Below are 19,584 nucleotides of genomic sequence, written 5' to 3'. Positions count from 1 at the left end.
CTTCTTTAGGTTGTCCTTCTTCTTCTTCCCAGTTTAGCAGGCAGGAATAAAAGGCCCAGAATAACTCCTTTCCTTTCCTTCTTTTTAATGACGAATATACTCCATATGTGTAAATGTCTCTGTTCTGCAGCTCTTGGCGTTCAGCTGCTGCAGTTCGTCCTGCTGATGAAGCTCGAGCTGCAGGACTCGACGGACACTCTGGACGTCTTCCTGTGGAGAGACGCTGTGAGTTTCCACATGACGATCAAAGTCCAGCTCAGTCTGCATCAAAGGGGACCTTTAGGCATACAGTGTTGGAGAAGTTAAAAAAAAGAGGCTAATGTGGAAGTGCTTAAACATGCTTTCCGTCTGACTGCCAGCAGTGGGCGACTCAACCTGCTGCTTAAAAAAAAAGGAATCTAATTATGTGAAAGTCTTCAAATCTACTTCTACAGTGTTTTTGAACATATATGTGGGTAACCTGAGTGTCTACTGACCCACAAAATGTGAAATAAACCCATCCAATCCTTTGTTTGTGGTCTGCATAAGTCTTACAACACAGAGGAAAATGCTCAGTTTCAAATCTGCTCTCCTTGTGATGTCACAGTGGGATTCTGGTAAAAAAAAAAAAAACCTCCCCTCCCCTGGTATCTCCACCCCCAGCCTAGAACAAAACTTTTACGCAGGTCCGCCATTTTTATTGTCGCTACAGAGGAGTGATGTCTACTGGGAAAACTCAGGGGGGGGCTCATTGCATTTAAAGAGACACACACACCAAAATGGAGCATTCTGAGAGAGCTGGTTTATACAGGCTCACAAACCTCCTCTGGTGCTGGATTCATGTTATATTTTGACCAAAGCACAGCACAGATGTTTCATTTAGACCACAGGGGACTGTTTGAAAAGGTGGAAAGGGGGGATAATATGTCCTCATCACAACAATGTGATGAAAGAGATGAAAATCAACGTCCTGTAACGCTCAGAAGAGATGCTAGCATCTTTGTTCATGATTAATGTGAGTGCTTTGCTTCCATCATCAGGAGAATTTCTTCGCCGTGGCAGCAGAGGACGCAGCGGCCAGTCAGGAGGCTCAGAACAGCATCCATCAAGCAATGAACTTCCTCTGTCCACCAGGGGGCAGCACAGGTAAATGTTTTAAAATCACTTAATAAATATTTTTCTCTGTAAAAATAAATAAAAAGTATTGAGTGCTCACTTCAGCTCTTGACTTGACTAATGAATCAGAAGACACATTTAAAAATCATGACAAAACACCAGAACAACCAAAGCCTCTTGAGCTAGTTGCTATGGCAACCCCAAACCTGGCACACGACACACAATGAAGGTAACAAAGAAAGCTCCAGGAGAGAGAACAGAAAATACAGCAGAGCAGCCTCACAAAGTTTAGTCCAATAGAAATCTAAATGTGAGTGTGACGTCAGGCTCAGGTGTGTTTGTGTCCTCAGGTGAGCGTCCATGGATGGATTTGTGTCTGGCGTCGTACGAAGCAAAGGACAACAGAGGACAGAACCAAACGTGCTATCAGATCTGTCAGACCATCTTCACCAGACCCCCCTCATCGACGCGCAGCAACCCCAACCCGGCCTGAAAAACCTGCCCCGTTCAAAAATCACGAGAAGACGCTCACCTGGTTTAGCATCTCACGCACTTTGAGCTTTATTTAAACTTATTGCTGAAAACAAACAAACATTCATATTTTTTTTTAATGTATAAAGCTGTTGACTGAGGTGTGAGTGTGTGTTTTAAAAATGTTCTCTGAGCCTTTTAACGACTCTTTTAATAAAAGAAAAAGAAAAAGAAGTCTGACTCGTTATTTCTCCTGGAGTAGAGATCTTGTGTTCATTTAAAATCTGAAGCTTCTGTGTGCAGACGAGACGAGAGGTGGAATCACTTCTTTATAATTCAGCAGAACAAGTACGAGAGAGCGCAGTACCATGGCAACCACCCGCGGGCGCTATCTTGGCATCGTTTCATTTACCACACATGTTGGTTTGTTTGGCCTCATCGTCTGACTTCCATCACGGCCGTTTACAAAGACACACCCCTTTTTTTTTTTTTATTACACTGGAGAAAATGAAATCGAGGATTTTGCTTTTTATTTTCTGCAAAAATGTTTGACAGTCATGGCGCCGGTGGCCTAGTGGTTGATGCGGTGGTTGGTTACTAAAGAAAAGTCAGGAGGTCGAGATCAGAGTCTTTATGAAGGTTTAAATCTCAGAGTACAGAGTAATCAGAGCTCACAGGAATGAAAAACAGATATGTATTCACCCACACGAACTTCCTAAGATGAGACGTTTCTCTTCCATCAAGGTCCTGGGAGGTTTAAAGTTACATTTGAAGCTTGATCCAGAGGCAGCTGGACTGGTCGAAGACGTTTCACCTCTCCTGCTCTGAAAGGCTTCTTCAGTTCTAAACTTTCTGGTGGACTGAGCTAGAAATGTACGCTAGAGGATCCACAGAGGCTTTCATTTCTAGCTTCATCCAGCCATGCACACAACATCTTGTCCCAGTCCCCCTACTCCCTTTTTAAATTATTAAGTTGTACTTAAAAGAGCCACGAGTCACAAAGGAGCCACATGTGGCTCGAGAGCCGAGGGTTGAGTGTCACTGGTGCTGATCTGCTGTGTTATTCCGCCATCTGCTGGTCAGCTGCTGAAAATACACTTCATAAAAACTTAAAATTCACATGAACTGGGTCTGAAATGATGTGTCAAATCAGTCATTGAGGCGTACTGGTGTAATACCAACATTTCCCACTAGAGGGCAAACTAGATCTGAAAATATTTACTCTGACAAAACTTTGAAAACAAGGGAACCTTTGCTGGAGTTTGCACTTGATTTCTTTTCTATTTTTTTTGCCTTTATTAGAGAGGACAGCTGAAGAGGAGACAGGAAACATTGGGAGGAGAGAGAGGGGAACAACGTGCAGAGGAGGGCAGAGGTCAGATATGTTTCTCTACGAGCCTTGGTATGCGACAAGTATTTCTGGATTGGGCTGGAACCAAAAGAGAATCTATCTTCTTAGACTCTATTTTAATCTTAGTGCTTTAGAAGTGTCTGTAAAATGAAAAATAATCTAAATGGTATAATCCACACAGTAATCCCGTACAGATAACAGTTGAGTGTGTTATTTGTACAATTTATTATCGGATCAGAGCAGGTTTGACAGATGACTCCCCCATCCGACTCCCCCGCCTTCGTTCCTCCTCCTCCTCTTTTTCTTCCTCCTCCTCCGCCTCTCGGGTGCTCTTGTCTCCTTCAGATGGAGCTCAGCGTCTCCACGGGCAGCTTTCCACTGCGCTCCCTCTCGGCCTCCGCGCGCTCCGGGGCGTGCTGAGCGTGCAGAACTTCACGGGACGGAGGTTGATCAGCCCGGAATTTGAGTCAAGGCTCTTAATTCGCCAACCCGGGCTCCGGTGGATCTGAAAAGTCGCCTCAGTTTTCTAGCCCAGTTTTAGGACACTTTTACTCCTTTTCTCTTTCTCTCTCTCTTTTGGTGATGCCTCCAGACTGGAGCCGCTCCTGGACGCACCCAAACCGGACAGGTGCACCTCTTAGACAGCAACGAGGATTTCGTAAAAGGTTTTTGCGTGCAAAGATGAAGGAAAACTGAAATTGTCTGGAACGTTTAAGCGAAGATTTTCTCATATTTTAGACTGATTTTAAAGAACCAGTGATGGATCCATCATTTTGGAAAACAACCCGGTTTGATCTCACGGGTTAGAGAGAACCACACAATGCTGCTTCCATTCTCGAGGTTACTGTGTTTGTGGCTCTGCGGTGAAGCCGTGGCCAGTCAGCTCCACTGGCAGAAAACAAAGACGGCTGTCAGCCCTCATTATGAATCCGACCCCGCTGAAAGGAATGCGCAGAGCCGGGTATGGCGCACAGTTATTGCGGAGGACAATGGGGGTACGCACAGTGTTACAGCGCAGAATTCTTGGGTGGATAGTGTAAAGCCTTCATCCCCTGAGCTTCTGGGGAAACCGATACCTCTAGGCACTGTGCGTAAAAGCTACGCGCAAAATGTACCAGAAGCTTTGCGCACGAATGTAAACAAACCAGATGAGCATCTGAGGGGTGGATGCCCTCCAGGAGAAATCCTTAAAGCAACCCCTTATGGACGCACATGTAGCCCCGGGAGGACCGCACACAACCGGCGGCAGAGACGGAGCGCAGTACCCAGGAGGACGAAGCCCAGCGAGCCACCGAAGGACTCATGGGAAGATCTGCCTGCAGCCATGGCGCAAGAACAAGAGGCAGAGTTCCCCCTCACACTCAACACCAGTGACTACGATGAGGAGTACCCACTTCCGGACTTTCCGGGCTCCACACCGTTCACGCCGGTGGACACGCGGCCCAGGCGGAAGCAGGTGAAGAACCCGTTCTATCCAGTCACCGCGGAGTCTTACGGCGCGTACGCGATCATGATCATCGCCACCGTCATCTTCTGCGTGGGGATCATTGGGAACGTGTCGGTCATGTGCATCGTGTGTCACAACTACTACATGAGGAGCATCTCCAACTCGCTGCTGGCCAACCTCGCGCTCTGGGATTTCGTCATCATCTTCTTCTGCCTGCCGCTCGTGGTGTTCCACGAGCTCACCAAGAACTGGCTGCTGGGGGAGTTCTCGTGCAGGATCATCCCCTACCTGGAGGTGAGAGGGGGGCAGGGTGCTGGTACTCAGTCTGCTGCTGATGTTGCACACTTGGAATGATTGAATGTACCTGAGTTAACTATCATCTGAGAGGTGAGAGCAGGTCTGACAGATGTTATATGGAGCATCTCTCATGACATCATTTGACAGCCCCCCCCCCCCCCAGATTAACAAGGAGGTTAAGAATTATTTTCAAGCCTTTAATCCCTCCACTCCTCCATTAAAACATCTCTCCCTCATGTGTGTCTTTAATGGGGACATACTAACCAGTTTATCATTCTCCAACGCAAATATTCCAACGTATCTGAGTTTTATATCGAAACAACATTTTAAGTATATTATCCCAAAATCCCACCTCTGGACATTTTCCCCTTCTTGAGCTGCGTTGGAAAGAAGAAACACAAAGTGCAAAGTTTGTTAATAAACAGGATCAAGAGTGGATGGTCATTACTTGATTTGGTTAAGACTAGCAGACTTATTTTAGTCGTACACATGCTGTGGTAAGTGAGTCCTTTCTGCAGAAGTAGAGAGTGGGTGGATGTTAAATTCTAACAGCTGGGACCATCTGGAGTAGCTACGCCCACCCAAATCCCGCTGGAACACCTCCTTCCTGCATATTTAAATGTGCAGCAGAAGAGGAGAGGAGAGGCCGAAGCAGATTCAGGGGATTTTTTTTGTGTTTTGCTTTCTGCTTTTGTTTTCTGAAACTGAACTGTGGCTTTTTGTAAAAGGGCCAGAGTCTCTTTATAGACGAATACACTCGGTAAGATTTAAGTTTTTGCAGTGAATTGTTCTATAGGGGGTCAAAGGTCACATTGAAGGAATTAAAGGATTTAATGATACAGAGAAACTGATCGAATCTCACGAGGTAACGGTAAAAGATGAGTTTCTACAGCACAGCTTTCATTTCTGACGCATCTTCCTTTTCATGTTTACGGATCACCTCTTAGTAGTCTAAGGGGGGGGGGGGGGGCTCCAGACCGCAGTCAGTGCTTAAATCAGGTTTAATGTGAGGGGGGTCTTTAATCTGATCAGGGTCACATCAGGCAGCAGAGAGCAGGCCGACACCTGCTGACCAATCAGAATGAAGATCAGGATTAATGGGAGGCTGAGATTAAGGAAAAACGACCCCCCTCTGATCAGTCTTCATCAGAGGAAACACGGAAGGTCTGAGATTAGATTTCTTTCGAGTTTTCTCTGGTCATTTTTGTGCCCTTCTTTAGTTCGATTGTTCTGGTTCTGCTCGTCCTGGTTTGGTCCTTTTTGTCACAAACAAGGAAACTCTTAAAGGTTCAGTAAACGACAAAAATCAACAACTGTAAGCATCTAACATTGCGTCCCTTTCCTGTTGAAACAAATCCCTGTGCACAAAGCCATCTCTGCACAGACGTGAGGATCTTGACTCTGACCTCAAGGCCAGCCGACATCTTCAGAGATAAACCGGAGACTCGCTGTGAGCCAGACTTCACCTCACATCAGAGATTGACCTCACTCATGCTCTTGTGGCTTTGAGAGAGTAAATCCTCGCAGCCAGGTTTTAAAAATATCAAAAATCTCTGACCAGAACAATTTAGGAGGAAACAAGGAGGCAGAATGCCCCACCACCCCCCTTCCAGTGGACCTCACAAGACCTTTTTTCAGAAAAAAAGATCCTCAGAATCAAAAGCATTTTTACTAAGTCTTGTCTCGGTCTCTGACTGGGCGGTCTCCAGATTTTAAATGAAGACCACCACTGATTGGTTGGTTTCTCACATCATAACTGTGATTAGAAGGAATAACACGTCTTCTTAAAAGAACCAATAACTTCAATTAATTTGTAATTTGGTTTGTCCCACGATTACGACCACAACCTTCCCGGTGTTATGGTCTAAGTCAATGACACGCCCCCTGCACACAAGATGATGATTTTTCTGTAATACTTATGGTCTTGGTCTTGTCTCGGTCTCATCCTAAACTTTACACACAAACCATAGAGATATCCTCAGTCATTTTCTTTCTCCCTTATTTCTGTTTGCCGTCTGGGCTGCTCCTTACAGACAGAATCCCCCTGTCGAGGGAATCACATGGAATCTGTTTCTCTGATGCATGCATAAAGTTGAGGGGTAAACTATGAGAATAAAACAGGGACAGCAAATCACAGTTATGATTCAGAAAGATTACAGAAAAGAAGTCTGAACAATAACTTTGGAAGAGATGACTTGTGCTAATTATGGTTTAGAGACATAGAGATTTATGTGTTGATCCAAAAGGCCAAAAAGAAAATGTTTAGAGAAGCAAGATGAGCCACCAACAAGAAGATGACATCGAGTCTCTCTCTCACACACACACACACACACACACACGCACAAACAACTGGTGTGCCTGTGTGTTGTCTTTCATACAGTGAGAAGTGTTTACAGCCTCTGAGACACAACAGAAGTGGTTTGTGACAGTATGACACGGAGCAGAAGGCTGAAAAGAGTGTGTGTCTGAACCACCTGATGTAAGAAAACACTCTTAATGAGCTGGTTCAGCGAGTTCACTTTGAGGTCAGGATTTATGTGGAAATAGTTAAAGTCTTACTGCATGCAATTACACTTGTTCCTCTTTTGCTTCATTGCTGGGATCTCTCGACGAGATGACACTGGCTCAGAAAGTTTCTGCAGACACTTGCCAAAGAGTGATTATCCTCACCAGACGCTTCGTTCTTATTCAAACTGGTGGTTCCTTTGGTAGATTCAGTCGGCCTGTAGCCTTTCTGTAGTGACATTAAGGGAATTATTTGATAAATTAAAGCTACCCTAAAAAATCCTACAATTATGATCACGTAAGTATAATACCAATATAATACTGTCTTCTATTGGTATTTAACATCTTGGACATCTAGGACTCCTAAGTTGTTTTGGGATGTGGAATAAATCTCTAGAATCATCAGTTTAAGTGACCTACCATCTTTCAGAAGGATGCTACATCCGTTTGTAACCTCGGGGGTTCGAAACTCAGCCAGTATTGAGAGATAAGAGTCAAGTGCTTACTAGAAATACTCAGATTGTTAAAGGCGATCTATGATACTCATTTTCACCATTCATTATGTCAATCTAGGACAGGTTATGAGTAACACTGCAAGATGAAACTGCCTGAAACGCTTAATTTCAGCTGCTGTCTCTTAATGTGTCCACAGTCCTCTGATTGGCCAGCTTTGTTTTTGTTTGCAGTCGTAGGGAAATTTGAGAGAGCTTCCAGGTGGGCGTGTCCTTTAAAGAGTAGCCGGGTGGGCGTGTCCTACAACTTTGCTCCGTGCTTTGCTCTGACACATCAGTTGAACTTGACGTCAAGTTCTGGCCAAGTCTCGTCAAGTTCTCGTAAAGTCTCGTTCAGAGCAGCAGGAAACCACGTCCGGGGATTACACTAACAACTGTGTCTGTTGTGTTCAAGTGCTCGAACTCGAGCCAGTGATGAGAGACATGAGTCTGTCCTGACTGCACGTCACTTTACCGAGCTTTAACTGTGAATTCGTCTCTGGTCTACTGGGTGGGTCGAATGGCTATGATTGTCTTTCAATAAGTCTAACTTGACTGATGTTGTTTTCATGAATGATTCCCTCAGTAAAAAGAGTGGGGGAAGATACGCTTCAGTGAAAGTGTGTGCGTTGGTGTGATGTGCCTGCTCATGACCATAGGTGAACCTTGGAACATAGATGGACTGGTAAATCGAAAGCTTTCTCTTCTTTGACTATTTTTTAACCATGATGGTTTGGTGCAACACCCATATTACTGCAGCAACCAGTACCTCAGTCAGTCGTTTTTTATTTATATAGCGCCAAATTATGACAACAATTGTCTCTGATTATTTACTTAAAGTTCCGGACTTTATTCTACTCTTTCTTGTGATACTTTTAACCAACACTCATGAACAAAATGCCCTTGCTTGAGGCAGATCCTCGGTCTGTACCCAGAGAGATCCACCAATCCACCATTTTTGGGACTTGAAATTGTTGACTTTCGCCCCAACTACTTCACACATCGGCTCTAAACCTCCAAAGCACCGGCTCCGGGTAATGATTTTTTGAAACAAACATAATGACATCCTCTGCAAAAAGACAAACGCAATTCTGAGGTCAAAAAAGCAACCTTGCCCGAGTTGAATCAAATATAATAATTGATTGAGACGGATTAATGTGGGGAATTTTTTTTAATTTAAAGTGGAAAATGTTACCTGACTTGTTCCGTTTTGTTCACAGGTGGCTTCCCTCGGGGTCACGACCTTCACCCTCTGCGCTCTGTGCATCGACCGCTTTCGAGCTGCCACCAATGTGCAGATGTACTACGAGATGATCGAGAACTGGGCGTCCACCTCGGCCAAGCTTGCTGTCATCTGGGTGGGTGCTCTGCTGCTGGCGCTGCCCGAGCTGTTGATCCGACAGCTGGTCACTGAGGACGGGGACCAGCCCGATGTGACGCCGTGCGAGCGCTGCGTTGTGAGAATCTCCACTGACCTCCCTGACACGCTGTACGTCCTGGGACTCACATACGATGGCGCTCGCCTCTGGTGGTACTTTGGCTGCTACTTCTGCCTGCCGACACTGTTCACCATCCTCAGCTCGCTTGTCACCGCGCGCAAAATACGTCAAGCAGAGCGAGCCTGTGTCCGCGGCAGCAAGAAGCAAATTCAGTTGGAGAGCCAGATGAACTGCGCTGTCGTGGCGCTGGCCATCCTCTACGGCTTCTGCATCATCCCAGAGAACATCTGCAACATCATCAGCGCGTACATGGCGGCTGGCGTTCCCCGGCGAACCCTGGACATCCTGAATCTGATCAGCCAGCTGCTGCTCTTCTGTAAGTCGGCGGTGACGCCGGTGCTGCTGTTCTGCCTGTGTCAGCCGTTCACCAGAGCCTTCCTTGACTGTTGCTGCTGTTGCTGCGAAGAGTGCGGCCCGCCCCGCTCCCCCGCCACTGCCACCAGCGGCGTCGACAATGAGGGCACCACCACAGAGCTTGAGCTGTCGCCATTCAGCACCATCTGCAGGGAAGCGTCCACCTCCACAGGGTATGCCGCTGTGGGGACACACTGCTGAGAGTCATTTCTGCCATGTGATAAGAAAAATTATAAATGGACGCGTTGACATATCAGGCTGTACATTCCTGATTATTCCAAAACCCCAAACAGTTGAAATATTCATGTTTACGGACAGACAGACTGAAGGCAGAACTGTTTGTCCATTCACTGTTTACAGAATTTATATATGAATGAACACAGTGAGTTTAAGTTAGACACATTTACTTCTGAAGATCTTTTTCATTAACTCACCTGTATTTTACTGTAAATGCACTCAGTCTTATTTTTGGTCATTGTCACTGTGTTTGAAGCTGAGAGCAGATATGGACCCTGGTAAGATTTTCTGCCCGGGTTTAAAACACTTTATTTTATGATTTTGTAATTACATTTTCTTTCAAGAAAAGAAAACTTCATTCTCCACAAAGGTTGAATCCTCTGATCAACCTGATGACTAAAACGACTCTGCCAGGCCATTTGTACAAAAAGTTCAAATTTCCAGTATTACTTTAGTGATAAATATTTTTGTTGGATCCAATTTATAAATTAAAAAAAACATACCTGGTCACCACACCAATTTTGGTGAGTTTTCAGGCATGTTCAGGCCACAACAATTCCTTTGGTTTCATTAGAGTCCTCGCTCTGAGGTCGGTGCTCAGGCCCTAAAAATGAATCCAGAAAACATGGAGTTCCTCTTGAACTTCAATAACTGGGTATGTACTATTCTTAAACTGTCTTTTTGTTCCATGTACTATAAATGATTTCAAGCTTAACACGAAACATAGTAAACAATTGAAGGGAATTACAACTGAAAATAAAGCGTTACCTTAATCTACTTGTGTTTGGGTGAAGGTGGGAAATAATCCTGCACGACGGCTGCTGTCAGCACTTGTCCTCTGTTTCTTCTTTTAGGATGTTTTCTTCCTTTATTTTGTACTTTTTGTGTGAATGAGTGTGAGAGAAATATTGTAATATATTGGAAAAGGCTGATAATGCTGTGTGGTGTAAATCTCTTCTGGATGCTCTTCTTTGCTCTGTATGTCACATGATTATGTTGTTTTTTCAGCCATGAGAGACGTGTCACTTGAATTAAAACATATTTTAAAGTAGATTCCTTTTTGAACCGTCATGTCAATTTAAACAGGTGGTTTCATTTGTGCTGAATCATAAACTGTAAATATTAATGTTTGAAGCCTGAGTGATGTCACCCATCTGTTCCTGCAGGGGGCTCTGGAGGCTCATCGGCAGCAGCCACCATGCTGGAAATCCTGTCTCAGCCTAACTTTCAGTCAACCAAACGACAGGCTGAGAGCTGGAACTGAGGCGGGTTTTAAGCCTCTTGACAAACAGTTACATCGCACCCACCTGTTAATCATGTCAGGTATGCTTCTAACTATGGATAAAACATATTGTTCATAAAATCAAAACTGAGCAGTTTTCAAAAATTTGATCACGGTACAGTGTGTGCTCATGATGACTAATAACTAATCAGACCTATTTCGTTTTTTGAAACCAGACTGTAAAATATTTCATTTATGCTTTTAAAATGTATTTTTTGCCAGTGGTGTGTATGTGTCTTCCGGTGTTCCTGGAGCCAGCCTCTAGTGGACACTCGGTGAACTGCAGGATTTTGCACTTCCACATCGGCTTCATTTTTCAACACTGGAGGTTGCTGCTTGTGCTGAATGTTTTAATGACAGCTCAGAGAAAGGCAGCAGACACTAAATCAAGGCTTTCACGTCCTCACAAAGAAACATGTTTATTTTGTCATATTCAAAGGTATCTTTATTGTCCCCACAGGGAAATTGGTTACACATACATAAAACATAAAAGCTCCCCAAAGATCATCCAGCATCCTGTAAAAAGTGCAAGAGTAGTGTGCAATGAGCAGGAAGCGATTCAAATGAACTGCTTTTTAACAAACAAATAGTAGCCGGTCGGACCCAATGCCTTTCAGTCTTCACCACATATTCACACTTCCTGTTTTAATTTGACAGACTTAAACCGGACTGCAGGCACAGTGACACCTGCAAGAAGAAAAACACAGATGGAAGTCGATGTTTATTTAAAAATGAAGCAGAATGAGACTGGTAATCATCGTCCAGCAAGAGGACAGTGTCACCATTGTTTGTACAGTTCAGACTCAACACAACATGTCCTCATTAACTCAGAGCAGCATGCAGGTTCATAAATGTCTCAGTCCTTCCTCTGACATGAACAGAAAGCAGCTGCCGTTCAACGCGGCGATGCATGAACATGACTTTTTCACAAATGTTTTATTCTTTTTCCATCAAATACTTAAAAAAAAAATAGAAACTGACTGCTTCCCATCTGATAACACAGTATTTGCTGTGTCACTCTCACTGCAAAGCTCAGCTGTTTTTTTTTTTTTTGTCTCGCCATCGTTTTCGTCATCATGGACGCCGCCCAGGCCGGGGAGGACACAACACGCCATTGTCCTCACCTCCCGTTGTCATGGCAACGAAGGGAGTCTTCCTCTCAGCTGGCTGCTGCAGTGAACAGCGCTACAGTACCACAGACAACACGTCGAGGCTCATTTGTTTTGAGAGAAGACGGTTTCTGGTCTGATGGAGGGCAGTCTGACCCCCGGCAGAACACTTCCTGTTTCAACTGCTGGTTTAATAAACAGCTGGAAGATTTAAAAAAAAATAAAACAATCAAACATGATTGAGTTTATGGTTCTGGTCGACACCTGAGCTGCTGCTGCTGCTGCTTCTTTAAAAAGTGTTACTGTACTGACTAAAAATCAGCTGAAGTATCTGCTCGTGGCTGCGCTCACACTCCTGAAACTGGATGAACTGGGAGGAGACCCAGGTGTAGACCCAGAGCTCTCTGGGGGGATTATCTCTTCTGGCCTGTGAACGCTTTGGGATCCCCCAGGAGGAGGTGTGTATGAGACCTCCGGGGCTTTATAGCCAGCCTCAAGTGGACACTCGTAAAACTGCAGTTTTTTGCACAAAGATTAAAATATGATTTTTATTGTAGTCCAAACTGTTCAAGAACGGAATTGAATTACCTTTGGGTATGCCTGAAGTTTTACACATATTTTACAGGATGTTTTTAAGAACGCTGCAAGGAGCCTTGTTTGTCAACAAAGCTGTCAATCATGAGATAAACAAATGATTTAACAGTTTAACACGAAGCCCATCTGTTAACATGGAGGAGGCGGGTTTCATGACCTTTAGTGCAGGCAGTCAGCAGGGGGAGCTCTAAATATTGTGGCTTCACTCCCGGGTGGCGTTTGCTCACTCCATGGTTATATACAGTCTATGTTCAGAAATTTTAATTATTTTGTATCGCTTGAATTCTCCCTCATTTGAGATATTATGATATGAAATGTGATTTGGATTTATAGATCCCATGCCCTCGGTTAATTACATAACATTCTTGTCTAATTGTCCTCATCACAGAATCAAGCAGAGGGGACTCTTTGTCTATAAACCACATTCTTCTCTAATCACCCGTTTGGCTTTGATTTCTGCTCTGGCACCAAACTTGCATGTTCGAGTCTTTTGTCAACGAGGCTGGCGGCCCCAGTCGCTGCTCCAGTAATTAGACAGCCCCATTCATTCAGAAACAAAGGGGGGTGACGGGTACACCGAGGCTCCACTGCTGAACACGCTGCTCACTGACCTTCTCCAAAATGGTCCCAGGACTGTTTTCAGAGATGAGACGTCCTGGGAGGGCCGGGAACGCTGCCCTCAGATAGGTGGACAGGAGCCAGGCTGCCACGGAAACAAAACAGCTCAGGATCGTACAGAAAACTTTTCTTTTGGTCTCATGTGGGATGTCAAAATAACAGAGTAGCCATGAAAGAATCATGAAGGGGAAAGTTGTGAGCATCATACCAGTGTGTGAGTGTATTTGTTTATGAGTTTGTCCTCTAAATGGGAGAAAGTAAATAAACACTCCAGTTGAAGAGCTCTTTGCTTAGAGACTGCTACATTCCTGTAGAAGAAATTCTAGCTCTCAGACCAGCTGTTAAATCTGATGCCACTTTATTAAAGCAGGTATAGGAAATACAGCTAAAGCTTAATGCAGATTAAGACAACTGCCCTGCATTAAATATACTTGTAAACGTTGATATGTTAGCATGTCATTGTAGCATATTGATTGCAGAATTATAGCTCTAAGTAGTTAGCTTGTTATTATATTTTTATTCTGTAGCCACTTGCTGTTTTCAGTCAGTCAGGGTTTGAACATCATAACTTCCTAAGTCATTGTTGCACGCTTTCAAATATCTGCAGCAAGAGAGAGTCCCCCACATTGGAGGTTAAACACCACAAATTGCACCTCTAAAGGTCGAGTGTGAAAGACTAAAATCGCTCAACTAAACGTTCTTTGCAGCCGGTCAGCAGGGGGCGATCAGGATCATTTGTTTTCACTTTAAGAGAGCTGTGATGTTGTCCGTCTTTTCCTGCTGCATGTTATTTAAAGTCAGTTCTCTCATTGTTTGAAACCAATAAGGACAGAAAACACTGCAACAGTTAAATATGCAATCAAAGTTTCAAGATCTTCGACCAAGTCCAGTTACCTTTTTTTTTTTTTTTTTTTACCATTTTGTAGATCATAGTGTTGAACAACCAAAACATTTCTTTTCTCCGCTGCTCTCAGAGTTAAGAAATAATAAAACCCTGACTGCAGCTCCTCTTGCTCTTCCCTCTCTCTCTCTCCCTGCAGTGTGACAGAGTCTCTGCAGCAGCCCCCTCGAGCCCCCCGGTGGTGAGTCTTAATAGAAGCAGACTGCGGCTGCTGTGTCAGAGCTGCGATGATCTGATTCACTTTATAAATTCCCTCCAGACGGCTGCTGCAGCTCCCTCCACAGACTTTTCCCATCCAGTCGCTTTTTTCACATAACAAGCTGAAAGTGTGCAGGCTGAAGAGTCGCATCCTGACATCATGAGAAGAAAAGGAACAGAAACTTTAACAGCTGTACAGGTATTAACTTTAAGACAGAAACGGAAAACAAATGTGCATCCAAAACTTGAATTGAAATGAAGATTCACAAAATTCTTCTTATATTTCTACAAATTCTACTTTTATTTTACATGTTTTTAATTTGTGTGCACTATAGAATTAGGAGCAAAAATCTACATTTGGAGGTTAAATGGTGGAGGGAGAGGTTTGGAAAAAAGTCAGTAAACACACACACACATCACTTATTCAGGTGCTGAGTCATAGAAAAAAACTCTATGATATGATGGTCAAAGACTCACAACACTATGGCTCCCTAAGATATACTTATTCATATCAATCAATCAATCAATCACATTTATTTATAAAGCACTTATAAAAGCACCTATAAAAACAGCGGCATGCGAACACGAATAGCGAACACGAATAGCTGTAAACATTTTAGGAATGAAAGAGATTCATTTTTTTTTAAATGACGTGATGGGAAAACTCCAATGAAATTAGAAACTATAAGCAATTTAACTTAAACTACTTTGCAACAGAGGATAAAATATGTCTAAGCCTTTGCAGTGCAACAAACTGTTATTTCCTCAACAAAGCCATGCCAAAATGTATTATATGAAAATCTTAAACTCAGGAAAGATAAGATTAAAATAAATGTGAATTACACAGTTTGCCTGTTTTTATAAGCACTTATAAAAACAGCAACAGCTGACCAAAGTGCTGTACATGGAAGAGAGCAATACAGAATAAAAAGCAAAACAAAAACAACAAGGCAAAACTCACACATACATGTTTGCCTGCACAGATGCACACAGAATGCTAACAATATAATTAGACAATAATATTACAAGACATTTGATAGAAGTACATTGGAAAGATGAATTAAATCCAAGAATTTCCCTTTGTATGAAGGGTGTTTGTTGCCGGGCCATTAACTTTCAAGACTCTCAACTGGTTGTCTGATTGACAACTGGTCAGAGCCAAAACAAAGTCCTCTGAACTTCAGCAGAGCAGGCCTGAGCTCAAATGTTGGTTAAAAACTTGAACATTTAAACATAGTGGAGGGTTAGACGCTGATACAGTAGCTGCTAAATGAGTGCAACGAAACACATCCTCAGCGATTAACAGCCCCCGACAACAGCATCCGATCCTCAGGCGAGAACATTAATGTGTGCTTAACCCCTCTGAGTGAGATCACGGGGAAAGGTTGCAGATAATTATGGAGGATAAATGAGAATAGGCAAAGGATCTGAGGGCCCGTCCGCTCAATTATCACCATGAAAGAGCCTTTTGACAAACGGCTTGAGTCAGCATCCATAATGGATCCGCTCTGACAGAAAACAGAAGCTGGAATCGTTTGACAGATCGCAGGCCGGCTGTTGTTGCTGGGAGCGTATTTCTAATTGTGTTCCCCAACACAGCACTGGGTGAAATATGGGCAGGGGATAGGAGGGGGTGGGTACAGAAAGAGGGGGTGAATTCCCTCAGTGAAGAATCAGTTTGAGCAGCGGGGCGCTCAGTCACAGCCGGTGACCTAGAAATGTTGCTGCTGCAATCTCCAACAAAGGAGGAGAACCAGGACAATAAAGCTCTTATTCCCCCCGGACGACAGCAGATTATACAGTCAGGAGGAGGACCGGGCCGAGCCGAGCCGGGCCGGGCCGGCCTGGATCAGGCTGCAAGAGCTCCGAGGGCGACAGCTCCACCAGGGAGAGGCTGTGGTTCAGTGAGCAATCAGCTGTTTGGAGGGGGGCTTTCATACACAGCAGTTCATTTTGTTTCTGTGAGAACTGAAGTTGAAAATGCTTCTCTTTGAGGATTTAAGTCACACCCCCAAACCTCTCCTGTTGGACTTCCATTACTCCAAAAAACTCTTTAATAGTTGGATTTAATGTTGCTGTTTTGAAAGCAGATGAATGGGTTTCTTTAAAATCTGAATCCATCGGACCCAAACTTAGCACCCATCTTCTTTCTCCTCTGCACAGTGATGCACTTTTGTATTTTTTTATAAATCCAAAGTCAAAGGTTGCTTTTAGGAAAATGTATCACTTTTCTAAAATTATTTTAACTTGCCATTTAAAAACTAGAGATTTACCTAAAAATACAATCAATACTACAATAACAAAAGATGACGTCGAAGATGGCGGGGAAACATGGGAGTGGGGACGGGGTTCTCCAGAGGTAAGACATGACAAAAAAACAATGGGGAAGTAGCGGACGAAGCAACAGAGTCCGCTACACAACGCTATAATGAGAGTATTTGCAAAAGAGTGGAGAAGAACATATAAATATATATATATAAAAAAATAGTGAATAGTGACTCCAGGTGAAGTCCGAGCGAAAAATGTGGCTGTCACTTATACAGCTCCTCCGGGAAATATCCTGAGTTTTTATGGAGATTTCTACAAGTGTGAAAGTCCTACATGACGGCAAGAAAAGCCACTGGCTCTAATTGACCTGTGGATAAGTGCTACTCCTTCACTTTCATTACTAAAGCTCTTAACATTTTGTGGCAGTCAGAACTCAAATCATCACCTCCTCTCAAATCCACACCAACGACTGTGTTGAGATGTGTTCAGCCGTGACATTTTCCCTCGCTGACTTGCAGGTCAGAGCAGAAACCAGGAAGAGAACCCAGACATGAAATATTCATACGACACACAACAGGCCGGCTGTTCATCAAGGCAGCTCCCTCACTCACAAACTGGATTCTTCTGAAAGAGCAGCTGATGCTGACGAGTCCTGAATATGGATGAGAGGACGTGAAATGATGTGTTGTGACTTAAAAAATCTCACTGTGCCGTGAAACTTATTCATTCACACAACTTAACAATGAGTGTGTGTTTCACCACTGAGCTGTGCACATTCCAGACTACAGAACGTGGATTATTTTACAACCAACACTCTGTTTACTTGGTTAATAGTGTTTTGGAGAGTCAGCCATAGGGCGGCTGTGGCACTTTGAAAATAAATATACAAGCTCAAGTCCTTTTACCTAAAGTGCGTAACCACACGTAGCAGCGGTTTCCACAATGCTCGTCGTTTATGACACACTACATATAGACCTTACAAAGCCCAGTTGTATGGCTACTATTTTATCAAATTTGTACAAAATAGTGTCCACATGAACCGTCATGTCACTGTTGAGTTGAGATGCAAAAGGAAGCAGGAGCTTCGCTATAGGCATCCATCCATCGCAGAAGCGCCGCTCAAACTAAACTTCTACAGTAGGTTTTTGGCGCTACTACCATCCGACGCCCCTGACGCCCAGCCACTTCCATGGGACTGTGTCGTCCCACAACATGTTTAAAATCAATCAAATAAATAACAAGGGAAACTTGCTAACGGCCAATAATCAATAAGGCCAGCAAGGTTTAAGGATTAGCATGTAGAAGGGGAAAAGTGTACCAAAACACCTCTAATGCTAAGCTAAGCTAACCAGATGCATACTTATAGCCTTAGATAAATACATGTTTTGAGTTATAGTGATGTCAGCAAAATTAGTCCGGCCCACTGAAGGTCTCATTGGAACTAATCCGGCCCCTGACCCAATATGAGTTTGACCCCCCTGCCTCAGATGTTATGAACATACATGAGGGTGGTGTCAGTCTTCGCTTACTCTCAGAAAGAAAGACAAATGGTGTTAGCAACAAACAACTAGTGAGGAATTTGTATATTTTTTTATATATATTTCCTGTAAGAAGTAAGCTTGCCAGGTTTCATCTTTTTATAATTTAATCCTCTTTTTACTTTGAAACCTGTAAAATAAACCTTTACTCATTTCTGGTGCCTTATTTGAGCATCAAATCCTCAGTGGATTTAAACTTTTGACTCCAAATACTTTTACCACATCAGACAGTAACTGTTCTGTTTTGCAGAAACTGTGCAGTAAAATGTGTGCTGTGATGAAATTAGAATAATCTTGTCCTCTGGTTGTGTTGGTGCAGAGCTTTTTGTGCAGGACTTGTGTGTCTCTCTCAGATCTCTTGTGTGAAATCAGAAGCAGCAGGACGATCACGGCCCGCCGCTGGAGGAGAAAAATGTTCCTGACAGCAGAACCAAATAACAGAAGAAAACCCTGCTGCCTCGAGGACACACAGTCAGCACGATCAGTGACACACTGAGAGGTAAGCAGCCCACATGGACACGGCAAGATATCCTGCTCCAAATCCTGTGGATTCATATTTACATTTCTTGGTTATTTTCTCTCATGCTATTAGCCAGAATCTCTTTGATGTTGCATCACAAACTGGCTGCTCTACTTAAAGGGTTCTCTGTATTTTGGCCGGAAATTGTTCATGTGTCTCAGAGCCACTTTAGAAAATCTGGTTGGTTCAAAGGTTCTGTACGGTGGCCCTGAGGCTCAAAGGTTCTAAGGTTTACGGTGGCCCTGAGGGTCAAAGCTTCAAAGGTTCTGTACGGTGGCCCTGAGGCTCAAAGGTTCTAAGGTTTACGGTGGCCCTGAGGGTCAAAGCTTCAAAGGTTCTGTACGGTGGCCCTGAGGGTCAAAGCTTCAAAGGTTCTGTACGGTGGCCCTGAGGCTCAAAGGTTCTGTACAGTGGCCCTGAGGGTCAAAGCTTCAAAGGTTCTGTACGGTGGCCCTGAAACTCAATGGTTCAAAGGCGTATGGTGGCCCTGAGCTCAAAGGTTCAAAGGTTCTGTATGGTGCTGAACGACTTAAATCACTGGATAAATAAATATGTATGTGCAAATATTGCTACAGCTTGTTTACTTCAGTGATAGCAGCAGGAACAAAGTTAGTTATGTAGATTATTGTCCAAGACGTTTACTTCCAAGATGTTTAACCAAATTTTTGGTTATTTTTATTTTGCAAGTTATGTGATTAGTATTTGTAGTTTTTGCATACTGGATCATACTTTTGGCACCCCCACTGTAAGGTGCAGGAAGAGAATACAACAGGGTGGCCCCGCCTGTATAATATTAGCGTGGACTAACA

At 43.7% G+C, this 19,584-nt stretch overlaps 2 protein-coding genes across 3 annotated transcripts in view; both read left to right on the top strand.

Moving 5' to 3' along the window:
* Positions 1 to 1,800, top strand: part of pot1 (protection of telomeres 1 homolog) — a 56,620-nt gene extending 54,820 nt beyond the window's left edge. For both annotated transcript variants that reach the window (XM_065956852.1, XM_020634951.3), the window contains 3 exons: positions 131 to 225; positions 1,020 to 1,125; positions 1,446 to 1,800. In XM_065956852.1, the coding sequence (XP_065812924.1) occupies positions 131 to 225; positions 1,020 to 1,125; positions 1,446 to 1,588 (344 nt within the window). In that variant the 3' untranslated portion in view covers positions 1,589 to 1,800. The remainder of the gene's footprint in view (positions 1 to 130; positions 226 to 1,019; positions 1,126 to 1,445) is intronic.
* A 704-nt stretch (positions 1,801 to 2,504) lies between these two features.
* gpr37a (G protein-coupled receptor 37a) lies at positions 2,505 to 10,800 on the top strand. The gene is made up of 2 exons (XM_020634933.3): positions 2,505 to 4,658; positions 8,878 to 10,800. Exons 1-2 carry the CDS (start codon positions 3,738 to 3,740, stop codon positions 9,709 to 9,711), a joined length of 1,755 nt encoding a protein of 584 aa, XP_020490589.2. The 5' UTR covers positions 2,505 to 3,737; the 3' UTR covers positions 9,712 to 10,800.
* The last annotated feature ends 8,784 nt before the right edge of the window (positions 10,801 to 19,584 follow it).

This window comes from Labrus bergylta, chromosome 7, assembly GCF_963930695.1.
Source record: "Labrus bergylta chromosome 7, fLabBer1.1, whole genome shotgun sequence".
In the NCBI taxonomy this organism is placed as follows: domain Eukaryota; kingdom Metazoa; phylum Chordata; class Actinopteri; order Labriformes; family Labridae; genus Labrus; species Labrus bergylta.
This window is presented reverse-complemented; position numbering and strand designations above follow the sequence as displayed.

What these genes read in the sequence shown, in the direction of transcription:
- gpr37a (XM_020634933.3), top strand. Translation starts at nt 3,738, where the DNA reads ATGCTGCTTCCATTCTCGAGGTTACTGTGTTTGTGGCTCTGCGGTGAA. An exon ending in GGATCATCCCCTACCTGGAG is followed by an intron (nt 4,659 to 8,877) that starts GTGAGAGGGGGG and finishes TTTTGTTCACAG; the next exon opens with GTGGCTTCCCTCGGGGTCAC.